The 13,919-nt window shown below is 55.3% G+C and overlaps 1 protein-coding gene across 3 annotated transcripts in view; it reads left to right on the top strand.

Annotated features, from left to right (window-relative positions):
* gon4lb (gon-4 like b) overlaps nt 1–13,919 on the top strand; it is a 74,840-nt gene that overhangs the window by 56,672 nt on the left and 4,249 nt on the right. The window contains exons 24-29 of one of the 3 annotated variants that reach the window (XM_078534110.1): nt 322–519; nt 3,281–3,424; nt 5,560–5,703; nt 8,196–8,309; nt 11,093–11,279; nt 12,460–13,762. In XM_078534110.1, the coding sequence (XP_078390236.1) occupies nt 322–519; nt 3,281–3,424; nt 5,560–5,703; nt 8,196–8,309; nt 11,093–11,279; nt 12,460–13,762 (2,090 nt within the window). The remainder of the gene's footprint in view (nt 1–321; nt 520–3,280; nt 3,425–5,559; nt 5,704–8,195; nt 8,310–11,092; nt 11,280–12,459; nt 13,763–13,919) is intronic. The other 2 variants (XM_078534111.1, XM_078534112.1) reach the window with 2 other exon arrangements.

Raw genomic sequence — 13,919 nt, 5'->3', positions numbered from 1 at the left:
AGAGGTGAGCGGGCGGACCCGAGGGAGGGTGAGAGGACGTACCCGAGGAGAGGTGAGAGGGCGCGGGGGCTGTGATGAATGATGAATTGGTCACATTTTGTACCACAGGGATGTTTCTTATATTTATTTCTATAAGTTTTCTTTAGCTGGTCTGTGTGAATTAGGCTCATTGTTAAAAGCTGGTGGGGTACGCTGGCTGCTGGGTCTCTACCCACCCCCCCTCCCCAGCTGTCCAGCTCAGCTCTGGCTATCAGAATGTGGGAGTTGAATTGGTTCGATCACTGGGCCCGCTGCCTGATCCTGTCTCCTTTATCTCCTGAGGTGCGAGAGGCTTTGCAGGACGTTCCTGGCAAGTATGAGGAGTTCCTGAGGATATTGTACGACTTTGAGACCAACCCTGACCAGCGCACGGCCGTCGACCTGTATGGAGACCTGTGCGATATCATCCAGGACTGGCCCCAGTTGCTGAAGGACTTTGCGGCCTTTCTTCTCCCTGAGCAGGCCCTGCAGTGTGGACTGGTGAGATTATCGCCTTGGTGAGGGTGGGAGGGGGGGTGGAGCTGAGACTGGGAAACTCTTCACATCCCAGGGAACACACAATCAAAGTAAAATGGGAAGCCGGGGGGAATTTTCCCCCATCTCAGCCATCACGACGTTGGCTGCAGTAATTGTGCTCTGGGACCTCTTCCCCCCCACCACCACCTCACACCTCAGGAAGGGAGTAATGGCCCTGGAGGAGGGAGCAGTGCAGATTCACTGAAAGGCTTACAGTTTGAGGACGGGGCCTGACTTTGGTTGCCTCAGATTAAGAAGGTTAAGCAATGACCTACTGAGGTGTTAAAATGGGAGAGTCCAGACCGAGGGAGGCGATGGGTTAATGTCGGAGTTCGGGGTAAAAGCAGGAAAATCTGCACACATCACGGGTAGTGGACACCTGGAACTCTGGAACCCTCTTCCCACCACCCCCGACACCCCCGGAAAGATTTTTGAGGCCAATCAAAAATGTTAAAAGCGGAAATGAATAGATTTTCTGGATTAGGTTATGAAGGGTTACAGAGTGAATGGAGCTGTGGTGGAGATCAGCCACGATCCAATCGAACAGCAGAACAGGCCTGGGGGCGAGGGCGTGGTGGTGCTGAGCAGTCTCCAGCTCCTATTTGTGGGATCACTGGGGTAAGAGAGTAAGGAATGAATTTCTGAAGTCAGAGTATGGTTACAATGAGAGGGCACTTGCCTTCTTACCCTGACTATGGCCCATCTAATAATTACCCTCTTTCCCCCATTTCACCAATCCCTCACCTACTCTGGGTCTATCCTGGCTCCCCACAGCTTTTGAGTGATAATTAAAAGCCGTTTGTGTGGAACTTTGCCGAAATCCATGCAGCATTGTCATGACAGTCCACATGGGCTGAGCCTTCCTCACAGGGTCCAAACTGAAGTAGTTTTGCTGTACCAGGCGACTCCTGCTATGCCTGACAACTGCATTATTTCGGGTGCAATGGAAGTAAGACTGGATATCTGGAGGTAACCCCTGTGGGGACAGTGGACCGGATAGGTCGATGTAATCACATACGCAGTTTGTTGCCAGCTCAGTTAGTTCTTTCCCTCGACTGCAGAGCTCAGCATAACATTTATAAACGCTAACGTGGACTGACCGGCTGCAGGATCACATGGACGCTTTATTATTATCCCTCCGCTGTGGATGAGAAACCAGCAAATCCATGAGGCAATCGCAGACTCGCAGCCCAAACCCCATCATCTGATCACACGGAGCCTCGAGCTGCTTATGTTCAAACTCTCGAGCAGCCCACCCACCCACCCACCCAGCTGCCTTTTACTGTGACCATTTGGTCCTTGTACAAGGGCAGCTGTGGCTACACAATAAAGTATGTCTCTACGTCAGGGGAGCATAACTTCCGAGCGGCATCTACCATTCTCTCAGGAGGTAACGAGACTTCTTTACCTGTTTACCACCTTGTAATCAAGGGTCCTCAACTCAATGCCGAAACACAGTTCCATAAGACATAGGAGCAGAAATGAGGCCATTCGGCCCATCGAGTCTGCTCCGCCATTCAATCATGGCTGATAGGTTTCTCAACCCCATTCTCCCCGTAACCTTTGATCCCCTTACCAATCGAGAACCTATCTATCTCAGTTCACTCTGCTCTTTCTGATATCCCTCTATCTTTCGCATAGCTTATTTCCAATACTCTGTTAACCTTTTATAAACCCATCAGCTTAATATTTAAAATGGTTTTCTATTCATTCACGGGATGTGGGCGTCACTGGCTGGGCCCAGCATTTATTGCCCATCCCTCGTCGCCCCTTGAGAAGGTGGTGGGTGAGCTGCCTTCTTGAGCCGCTGCAGTCCCCTGTGGTGTAGGTACACCCACCGTGCTGTTAGGAGAGATCGCCTGAAGCGGCCCGGTTTATTCACCTCACGATGAGGCTAAAGGGTCGACGCCTGCCACCCTTTTTGAACTGGGCCACCCTGAGCCTGTTTCCAGTCTGCTGGGACCTCCCCAGCATCCAGTCATCCCCTCAGAATGACTGTATTTTAAATCTCCTCTCCGGCCTTGGGCAAGTCCCGTCTTATCTCTGGGGTTTATCCAGCTTCAGCCTTCATTCTGCCTGGGGAGTCCATCTCACTTGTATAGAGATCGTTAATTTGACACTGCGATCCCTCCCCTTGGAGTCAGTGTGGTGAGGGAGGGGCTGTGGTGTAGTTGCTGTGTCTCTCAGGGTCGATCTCGTGAGCTCAGAGCAAGTAATTAATCACAATATCCTGTTCTGACTCTCTCTTCCCCTCCTAAAGGGATATTAATGAACTCATGGGTTTTTTCTAACAATCCACCAGCTTCAAGAATTTTATGTCTAGGTTCTTTAAGCTGAATTCAAAATGCACCCCCCGCCCCCCCCATTGACCTCAATCAGAATATAGAAGCAGGAGTAGGCCATTCGGCCCCTCAAGGCTGTTCTCCATTTGGTAAAACAATGGCTAATCTTCTACCTCAACTCCACTCTGCTGCCCTGCCCTGTGTTCTCTGGGTTATTAGATCTGAGCTGCTGGGTTCATTGCCCGGTTACAGAGCCATGACGTCACTCTACCCTGGAGTTATCGGACGAGGGGTAGCCACCTTGGCGTGACTTCTCCGGCCCGTCACCCCAAGCCCCCTCTCCGCGTGGGGAAAGGTCCAGGCTTGCTCTGTGCACGTGTCCGTTCGCTTGCTGCGTCTCAGTTGGGTGTCTGTGTGTGAGAGACCGTGTCTTCTTCCTTCAGTTCCAAGAGCAGCAGGCTTTCGACAAGAGCCGCAAGTTCCTTCGCCAGCTGGAGATCTGCTTTGCTGAGAACCCGTCCCATTACCAGAAGATTATCAAGGCCCTGCAGAGCTGCATGGTGTGCTCTCCACCGGACATAGCCGAGGTGAGGTGGGGAGCAGGGCTCAGCGGCTGCTACTCTCCCCTTCGGAGCAGCTGAGGTGCCTTGTCTGCCTGGCAGGTTTCAGTAGGTCATCAGCACTCTCGCTGTCGACTCACAGACAGCAATGGTCTGTTATAGTGGTGAGCCAAGGTAGGGAGAGATATCAGCTTTAGGAGGGCAGAGGAAACTGCAAGGCTGGGGAAGGTTCCTGCTCTCTCTAGACTTTTAATCAATGGCCTCTTTAATGCCACATATGCTTTGGGATACGGAGACTTTGCACAGGAACAGTGAAGGGACATTTTTCTCTTCCTGTTAAAGCACAATGGTAGGGCGGTGTGGAGGGAGCTTTACTCTGTATCCGACCCCGTGCTGTACCTGTCCTGGGAGTGTTTGATGGGGGCAGTGTAGAGGGAGCTTTACTCTGTATCTAACCCCGTGCTGTACCTGTCCTGGGAGTGTTTGTTGGGGACAGTGTGGAGGGGGCTTTACCCTGTATCTAACCCCGTGCTGTACCTGTATTGGGAGTGTTTGATGGGGACAGTGTAGAGGGAGCTTTATTCTGTATCTAACCCTGTGCTGTACCTGCCCTGGGACTGTTTGATAGAAACAGTGTAGAGGGAGCTTTACTCTGTATCTAACCCTGTGCTGTACCTGTCCTGGGAGTGTTTGATGGGGACAGTGTAGAGGGAGCTTTACTCTGTATCTAACCCTGTGCTGTACCTGCCCTGGGACTGTTTGATAGAAACAGTGTAGAGGGAGCTTTACTCTGTATCTAACCCTGTGCTGTACCTGTCCTGGGAGTGTTTGATGGGGACAGTGTAGAGGGAGCTTTACTCTGTATCTAACCCCGTGCTGTACCTGTCCTGGGAGTGTTTGATGGGGACAGTGTAGAGGGAGCTTTACTCTGTATCTAACCCTGTGCTGTACCTGTCCTGGGAGTGTTTGATGGGGACAGTGTAGAGGGAGCTTTACTCTGTATCTAACCCTGTGTTGTACCTGCCCTGGGAGTGTTTGATGGGGACAGTGTAGAGGGAGCTTTACTCTGTATCTAACCCCGTGTTGTACCTGTCCTGGGAGTGTTGGCTGGGGACAGTGTAGAGGGAGCTTTACTCTGTATCTAACCCCGTGCTGTACCTGCCCTGGGAGTGTTTGATGGGGACAGTGTGGAGGGAGCTTTACTCTGTATCGAACCCCGTGCTGTACCTGTCCTGGGAGTGTTTGATGGGGACATGTAGAGGGAGCTTTACTCTGTATCTAACCCTGTGCTGTACCTACCCTGGGAGTGTTTGATGGGGACAGTGTAGAGGGAGCTTTACTCTGTATCTAACCCCGTGCTGTACCTGTCCTGGGAGTGTTTGATGGGGACAGTGTAGAGGGAGCTTTACTCTGTATCTAACCCCGTGCTGTACCTGTCCTGGGAGTGTTTGATGTGGACAGTGTAGAGGGAGCTTTACTCTGTATCTAACCCCGTGCTGTACCTGTCCTGGGAGTGTTTGATGGGGACAGTGTAGAGGGAGCTTTACTCTGTATCTAACCCCGTGCTGTACCTGTCCTGGGAGTGTTTGATGGGGACAGTGTAGAGGGAGCTTTACTCTGTATCTAACCCCGTGCTGTACCTGTCCTGGGAGTGTTTGATGGGGACAGTGTAGAGGGAGCTTTACTCTGTATCTAACCCCATGCTGTACCTGTCCTGGGAGTGTTTGATGGGGACAGTGTAGAGGGAGCTTTACTCTGTATCTAACCCCGTGCTGTACCTGCCCTGGGAGTGTTTGATGGGGACAGTGTAGAGGGAGCTTTACTCTGTATCTAACCCCGTGCTGTACCTGTCCTGGGAGTGTTTGATGGGGACAGTGTAGAGGGAGCTTTACTCTGTATCTAACCCCGTGCTGAACCTGTCCTGGGAGTGTTAAATGGGGACAGTGTAGAGGGAGCTTTACTCTGTATCTAACCCCGTGCTGTACCTGTCCTGGGAGTGTTTGCTGGGTCAGTTTGTGCTTTGTAAATTAATATCACACTGCTCACCATTTCCTTCTTAAAATGGCTGATTGAAAAGATTCTTTTCTCCCTCTATTTCTCTCTCTGCCTCCTTTCCTCTGTCCTGTCCCCTGACCACTTCCTTCTTCCCTGCGCATGTAAAGCTGAAGGTGCAGGTGTGGCAGCTGCTGAAGGGCCATCACCACCTCCAGGACGAGTTCTCCCTGTTCTTTGACAACCTGCGGCCACCAACCAGCAGAATGAGTGACTTTGAAGAGGTGAATTGGACTGAGGACAAGGAATATGAGGTGAGGAGTTGGAGCAAAGAGGCTGCACCCAGCCTCCTGACAGGTCCAGGGGGCCCTTTGAGGATATCTCTTCGGGGGTGTGGGGTAGAGCTGGGGGTTAACAAACAGGGAGTGTCCCCTCCCCAAACGCACAATGGACCGGGGGGTATCGGAGGATAGATACCCCCTGCCCCATGTTGTGACTGATCAACTGAGTTAAGGAGCAGAGAAATAATACCAATTTACAATCTTTTTGCAATAAATCTGTTGAATTAATTGTTGACTAATGATGGCAGTCAGCAAATGTATTGCCTCCTCCATTCCTCGCCCAGCTTCGAGCCCCCACCATACCCAGGGTGAGTTCACTAATCCCCATCGCAGCCTTGCTCCAGTAATGGATGGGAGTGGAATGCCAGTGGAGGGGTGAGAGTGACAGCCTCCGACATCGAGACTGAGTTCCACTGGGTACGTCATCGAAGCCAGGGCTACCCTCGGTCAAAGGTGGACCTGCAGTGATCGGACTCCCGCCTGACACACAGGAAAATGATCGTGGTCACTGGGGAGCAATTATATCAGTTCCAGATAATCACTGCAGGAGTTCCTCAGGGTCGTGTCCTCAGTCCAACCATGTTCTGCTGCTTCATCAGTGACCTTCCTTCCATCTTAAGAGGAGTGGTGGGGGCTGTTCACTGGTGGCTGCACGATGTTTGCCTTAATTCACAACTCCTCTAGCTGCAACAGCTTACACCAAGCCCTGAGTAACAGCCAGACTTGGACTGACAAGTGACAGGTTCATATTTGCATCACATATTTACTACATAGAATTTACAGCACACACACAGCACATCTGCTCTGTGCTGATGTTTCTGCTCCACACGAGCCTCCTCCCACCACCCCCCTACATCTCACCCCATCACCCTACCATTCTTATTCCTTTCTCCCTCATGTGTTTATCCGGCTTCCCCTCAAATGCATCATTACCTGGTGATGACCAGCTCCATTCCTGTCATCACAATCTGAGTGACTGGGGCCTCAGTGATGAGAAACATACCTACCAGCCTGGAAAAGCCTCTTCACCATATAGAAGTTGCCCGTTAGGTGTAGGATGAATTACTCGCCATCTCCCCACAACTCTCACCATTCCGACTTGGCCAATATTCCTTCTTTGTTGCTGGATCGATATCCTGGAATTCTCTCCACCCACAGCTAACAACACTGCGTGCGCACCACTGTACCACAGACTGCAGTGGTTCACAGAGAGGATCTCTCACTGTAACAGAGACTGCAGTAACTCAGGGAGAGGGTCCATCACTGTAACACAGACTGCAGTGGTTCACAGAGAGGGTCCATCACTGTACCACATACTGCAGTGGCTCAGGGAGAGGGTCCATCACTGTACCACAGACTGCAGTGGCTCAGGGAGAGGGTCTCTCACTGTACCACATACTGCAGTGACTCAGGGAGAGGGTCTCTCACTGTACCACATACTGCAGTGTCTCAGGGAGAGGGTCTCTCACTGTACCACATACTGCAGTGTCTCAGGGAGAGGGTCCATCACTGTACCACAGACTGCAGTGACTCAGGGAGAGGATCTCTCACTGTACCACATACTGCAGTGTCTCAGGGAGAGGGTCCATCACTGTACCACAGACTGCAGTGACTCAGGGAGAGGATCTCTCACTGTACCACTGACTGCAGTGACTCAGGGAGAGGGTCTGTCACTGTACCACAGACTGCAGTGACTCAGGGAGAGGGTCTCTCACTGTACCACAGACTGCAGTGACTCAGGGAGAGGGTCTCTCACTGTACCACAGACTGCAGTGACTCAGGGAGAGGATCTCTCACTGTACCACTGACTGCAGTGACTCAGGGAGAGGGTCTGTCACTGTACCACAGACTGCAGTGACTCAGGGAGAGGGTCTCTCACTGTACCACAGACTGCAGTGACTCAGGGACAGGGTCCATCACTGTACCACAGACTGCAGTGGTTCACAAAGAGAGTCCATGAATACGTTTTTGGCGACTGTTTTGAGATGAACAGTCATTACCTGCCTTCTCAGCAGTGCCCACAGCCTGATAACTAGACAGTTAGCACAAAAATGGGATGTCGTTTGGAGTGGTACAGGTGCCAGCTTTGTGTGGTCACAATGCCAGTCTGCCTATTTAACCCCTATCGACCTGTCTGGGTACAGAGGCTCTGACAGACAGCAGACAGCCTGCTGTAAGCATAGCCCAGGCTTGGTGTCTCTGAAGGCTCCGATCTCCAATTGGAAGGAGCCACGATCAGTGTGTGTGTCCCTGTTGTGGTCACTGTACATTCACACATTAAATCCCAGCCTGGGCATTGCTGTAATGAGCCAATATAAACCACAGCTGTAATACTCAGTGAGGTGTGTGGGGAAGGGGTTCCTTTGGGTGGAAGACACATGTTTCAATAGAAGCTAAGTGTCATCTCAGCCTCTGCAGAATCACCATCCCAGGCTGCCCTTCACTCTGGTTGCTTTGTGTTACAGTTCGATGGGTTCGAGGAGGTCGTGCTGCCTGATCTCGAGGAGGAAGAGGAGGTCCAGAAAATGGCACCGCCTCCCAGAAATAAAAAGCGGAGAGAGGGGCACACGCACGATAAGGTACTGAGGGCGAGGGCTCGATACTCTTCACTGAGGGCGAGGGCTCGATACTCTTCACTGAGGGCGAGGGCTCGATACTGTTCAGAGGGCGAGGGCTCGATACTCTTCACTGAGGGCGAGGGCTCGATACTCTTCACTGAGGGCGAGGGCTCTATACTCTTCACTGAGGGCGAGGGCTCTATACTCTTCACTGAGGGCGAGGGCTCTGTACTGTTCACTGAGGGCGAGGGCTCTGTACTGTTCACTGAGGGCGAGGGCTCTATACTGTTCACTGAGGGCGAGGGCTCTATACTGTTCACTGAGGGCAAGGGCTCTATACTGTTCACTGAGGGCGAGGGCTCTATACTCTTCACTGAGGGCGAGGGCTCTATACTGTTCACTGAGGGCGAGGGCTCTATACTGTTCACTGAGGGCGAGGGCTCTATACTGTTCACTGAGGGCGAGGGCTCTATACTCTTCACTGAGGGCGAGGGCTCTGTACTGTTCACTGAGGGCGAGGGCTCTATACTCTTCACTGAGGGCGAGGGCTCTGTACTCTTCACTGAGGGCGAGGGCTCTATACTGTTCACTGAGGGCGAGGGCTCTATACTCTTCACTGAGGGCGAGGGCTCTATACTCTTCACTGAGGGCGAGGGCTCTATACTCTTCACTGAGGGCGAGGGCTCTATACTCTTCACTGAGGGCGAGGGCTCTGTACTGTTCACTGAGGGCGAGGGCTCTATACTCTTCACTGAGGGCGAGGGCTCTGTACTCTTCACTGAGGGCGAGGGCTCTATACTGTTCACTGAGGGCGAGGGCTCTGTACTGTTCACTGAGGGCGAGGGCTCTATACTGTTCACTGAGGGCGAGGGCTCTGTACTCTTCACTGAGGGCGAGGGCTCTATACTGTTCACTGAGGGCGAGGGCTCTATACTCTTCACTGAGGGCGAGGGCTCTGTACTCTTCACTGAGAGCGAGGGCTCTATACTCTTCACTGAGGGCGAGGGCTCTGTACTCTTCACTGAGGGCGAGGGCTCTATACTCTTCACCGTACAGTGGAGTGGGGCATGGGGTTGATTGAGAATGGGGATCATTCAGAGAGAGGGACCAGTTGGTCTGGGTTCACGAGTCACTATCTCGGAGACAGTTCCCAATGGAGAATACCCATTCTCTCAAATCTACAGAAGTTGAGTGGGTGGCTTACTCCCTAACCCACTCTCTTAGACTCTCCCCTGGGCTGGGGGAGACTGACTCTCTAACCCACTCTCCCCGGGCTGGGGGAGACTGACTCTCTAACCCACACTCCCCGGGCTGGGGGAGACTGACTCTCTAACCCACACTCCCCGGGCTGGGGGAGACTGACTCTCTAACCCACACTCCCCGGGCTGGGGGAGACTGACTCTCTAACCCACACTCCCTGGGCTGGGGGAGACTGACTCTCTAACCCACTCTCCCTGGGCTGGGGGAGACTGACTCTCTAACCCACACTCCCTGGGCTGGGGGAGACTGACTCTCTAACCCACACTCCCTGGGCTGGGGGAGACTGACTCTCTAACCCACACTCCCCGGGCTGGGGGAGACTGACTCTCTAACCCACTCTCCCTGGGCTGGGGGAGACTGACTCTCTAACCCACACTCCCTGGGCTGGGGGAGACTGACTCTCTAACCCACACTCCCCGGGCTGGGGGAGACTGACTCTCTAACCCACACTCCCCGGGCTGGGGGAGACTGACTCTCTAACCCACACTCCCCGGGCTGGGGGAGACTGACTCTCTAACCCACTGTCCCTGGGCTGGGGGAGACTGACTCTCTAACCCACTCTCCCTGGGCTGGGGGAGACTGACTCTCTAACCCACACTCCCCGGGCTGGGGGAGACTGTCTCTCTAACCCACACTCCCTGGGCTGGGGGAGACTGACTCACCCTGGGCTGGGGGAGACTGACTCTCTAACCCACTGTCCCTGGGCTGGGGGAGATTGACTCACCCTGGGCTGGGGGAGACTGACTCTCCCCGGGCTGGGGGAGACTGACTCTCCCCGGGCTGGGGGAGACTGACTCTCCCCGGGCTGGGGGAGACTGACTCACCCTGGGCTGGGGGAGACTGACTCTCCCTGGGCTGGGGGAGACTGACTCACCCCGGGCTGGGGGAGACTGACTCTCCCCGGGCTGGGGGAGACTGACTCTCCCTGGGCTGGGGGAGACTGACTCTCTAACCCACTGTCCCTGGGCTGGGGGAGACTGACTCACCCTGGGCTGGGGGAGACTGACTCTCCCTGGGCTGGGGGAGACTGACTCTCCCCGGGCTGGGGGAGACTGACTCTCCCCGGGCTGGGGGAGACTGACTCTCCCCGGGCTGGGGGAGACTGACTCTCCCCGGGCTGGGGGAGACTGACTCTCCCCGGGCTGGGGGAGACTGACTCTCCCCGGGCTGGGGGAGACTGACTCTCCCCGGGCTGGGGGAGACTGACTCTCCCCGGGCTGGGGGAGACTGACTCTCCCCGGGCTGGGGGAGACTGACTCTCCCCGGGCTGGGGGAGACTGACTCTCCCCGGGCTGGGGGAGACTGACTCTCCCCGGGCTGGGGGAGACTGACTCTCCCCGGGCTGGGGGAGACTGACTCTCCCCGGGCTGGGGGAGACTGACTCTCCCCGGGCTGGGGGAGACTGACTCTCCCCGGGCTGGGGGAGACTGACTCTCCCCGGGCTGGGGGAGACTGACTCTCCCCGGGCTGGGGGAGACTGACTCTCCCTGGGGTGCGTTGAGCTGTAGCTCTGTTCATGATCCTTTGTTTACTTCTTTCCCCAGAGCCTGGACCCTAAGACATTGAAGGGTAAAGATTCAGTGAGCACAGGGGCACAGGAGGCTTCAAGCCCACAGCCTGCAGTGAAGGATCTGGTGAAAGGCTGCGATCCCATGGAGGAATATCTGGAGGAGCCTCGAGCTCAGGGTTTGAACAGCAAGGACAGCTCAGCTCACGGGGCTCGTGCTTCAGGTATGTGTGGGAGCCAGTGAGCGAGCATGTGTGAGTGAACGTGTATGGGAGCGAGCGAGGGAGTGTGTGCCTGCACGAGAGAGAATGTGTGTGTGTGTGTGTGTCCGCTCAGTGCATCAGTTGTGTTAGAGTCTAAGACCTGATTGGTGAGCGAGCCATGGTAATAGTGTTGGAGGAAGGCCCTCACACATTGCCCCCTGCTCACTGGAGCTGTCACCCTCCCTCCCTCAGTCCATTTCCATATTCCACTCCAAATCTCCCTCATCAGTGTCTCAGTGTTTCCATATTGTGTTTCGAAGGGGCACCCTGCTGTTGCGATACAGGTTCATGGAGCAATCAGACCCAAGTGTTTACTCATCCTCTCTCAGCCTAGACAGTAAGCCGACTCTTTGGCTATGGAGGCATCACAGCCAAGCCTCAGTTCCCTGTAAAAACCAACTCCCCCATAACCCAGGGTGGGAGTGAGTCTCAGTATTAGATAGACCCCACTACTGCACCCCCCCTCCCCCCCCTCTCCCCCCTCCCCCTCTGGGTCATTGGACTTGTAGCCATTGATAGTGAAGGAAGAATAATGGGAAGATGGTGGTGCTGAACCAGACACATCTGGGATGACCTCATGGTCTGTGTCAGCTTGACCACAGCACAGGGGCTGGGATTGGTCTGAGTGGCTAGACAGGGAGAGGGGAGGGAAGGCAGTCACCTAGTGACCCCGGCTGGAAGGCCTGTTTTGGTGGACATTGGGTGAAAAAGACCTGAAGGACTTTCCTTGTAGCATCTTTCACACCTTCAGGACATCTCAAAGCACTTCAGAGCCAAGGGCCAGTGAGAGACAATTTTAAAGCATAGGAACAGTGCGTAGCAAGGTTATAAATAACCAAATGATCTGTTTGAGGTAGTGGTCAAGACCAGAGCAAACTCCCTCCCCCACTTCCCGCTGCTGCTCTTCCAATAGTGGCCATAAATGTGAAAGAGTTCTGGGTTGATTGTGATGCCCCTCATAGTGAAATAGCCCATGAACACTGACTGGGCTTTTTCAGGAGGTGCCTGGAGCCAGCGGGATTCAGCACCTTCAGGAGAGGGGGCGATAACATTAAAAGACCTGTAGACCTTAGTGCGAATCTGTCAGGCCCTCATTGTATCTTGGCCAACCTCTAATCTCCCTGTTGTCCTCCTCTTGCAGGCAGGAACACTCCGAGAGCCTGTGGGGAACCATGGAGGAGTCTGCAGGCCCCGGGAAATGGGTGCTGTTTGGAGGAGGGAGACGAGAATGAAATCAGAGCCTTGCCAAGGGGTAACGAGGCTCCGATATCCCCTGTGGGTTCGACTGACGAGACCTGGAGCCCCCCGAGTGAGGGGGAAGGCAGCGAGACCCAGGGGCAGGAGGAGCCCGAGCCGGCAGGGGAGGCACTGGCTGATGGCGCGTCCCCCGTGTCCCATCCCTCCGCTCCCGGCTGGTGCCGGGAATCGAACAGGAGGAAAGGGGGCTGCTCCTGTAACACCAGCTCCCCAGAGACCGGAGCCCCGGAGAAGGAACAGGAATCGGTGAGCCTCAGGCACGGACAGAGGCGAGCGAAGGAGACAGCGGCTTCACGGGAGGTGTCGGAGGGAGAGGACAGAGCGAGGAGAGGCGCAGTGAAGGAGGGGTCCCCACCCCGGTGCCCCTCACCGGCAGGGAGTGAACCGCGGGAGGCCGGGGACACAGCAGCGCAGGTGCCCAGGCCGCGGACCGCTCCACGGGACGCAGCACTGACCAGGCTGGCGCTGGTAAACCGGGCGGAGGCAGTGTCGGGAACCCGGAGCGGCGGCGGCGGCGGTGCCCAAGCTGGAGCTGGGCGAGGGAGAAGCAGCACCGAGCGGGCGGCAGGAGCTCAGGCCCGCTCTGCCGAGACTCCTCCGCCGCTCCCACATCCCGAGGGTGAGCAGGCGCCAGGTGGCGGAGCGGCGCCTGAGAGGGACACGTCACCTTGGGAGACGGGAGCGCGGAGAGGCAGGAGGCCGGAGGAGGAGAACCGGACGGCGGACACGGTGACTGGATTCGCCCACAGGGAGCGGTCCCGGAACGTCGCCGGCCACGCCTCGGTCAAGTTCGCCACCGCTGGAGCGCAGGTCCGCTTCATGAATTGTCAAAAACTGTCCGACCTCTCGCCAGTGGACCTGCAGCTAACACTGGCTCACAGACCCTCGCGAGACGGGAGCAGCCAGGACACCGCTGACCACCACCCTCCAAGGGGGCACGCTGCCGCCGCTGTACCCTCGACAAGACCGTGGGGGGCGTGGGACGGAGCAGTCCGAGAGACCCCAGCTGTGTCCGGGAGACAAAGCCCCTCTCTGGGCACCTGCTCCGACAGCTCCCTCCATCAGACAGACAGCAGAGGGGAGTCCGCGGGCGAGGAAGATGAGCAGTACAGACAGGCCCAGGCAGCGGTCGGTGCCAAAAACAGCTGCCTCAGTTCGACAGGAGAGCGCGTGGTGCTGTGGACACGGTAAGAACCTTCTGACCAGCTCCTCACTCTCTCTCTCTCTCTGTGTCTCCGTGCTACATAACAAGGTGACCTGCTTCACTCCGTGTGATGCTCAGTCGCTGGTAGCTGTATAACAGGGTAGCCTTGCCCCATTTGGCCATTGTCTGTGCTGTGGATG

Source organism: Cetorhinus maximus, chromosome 36 (assembly GCF_964194155.1).
Source record: "Cetorhinus maximus chromosome 36, sCetMax3.hap1.1, whole genome shotgun sequence".
Lineage (NCBI taxonomy): Eukaryota > Metazoa > Chordata > Chondrichthyes > Lamniformes > Cetorhinidae > Cetorhinus > Cetorhinus maximus.
The sequence above is the reverse complement of the archived record's forward strand: the minus strand, read 5'-3'. Positions and strand labels throughout refer to the sequence as shown.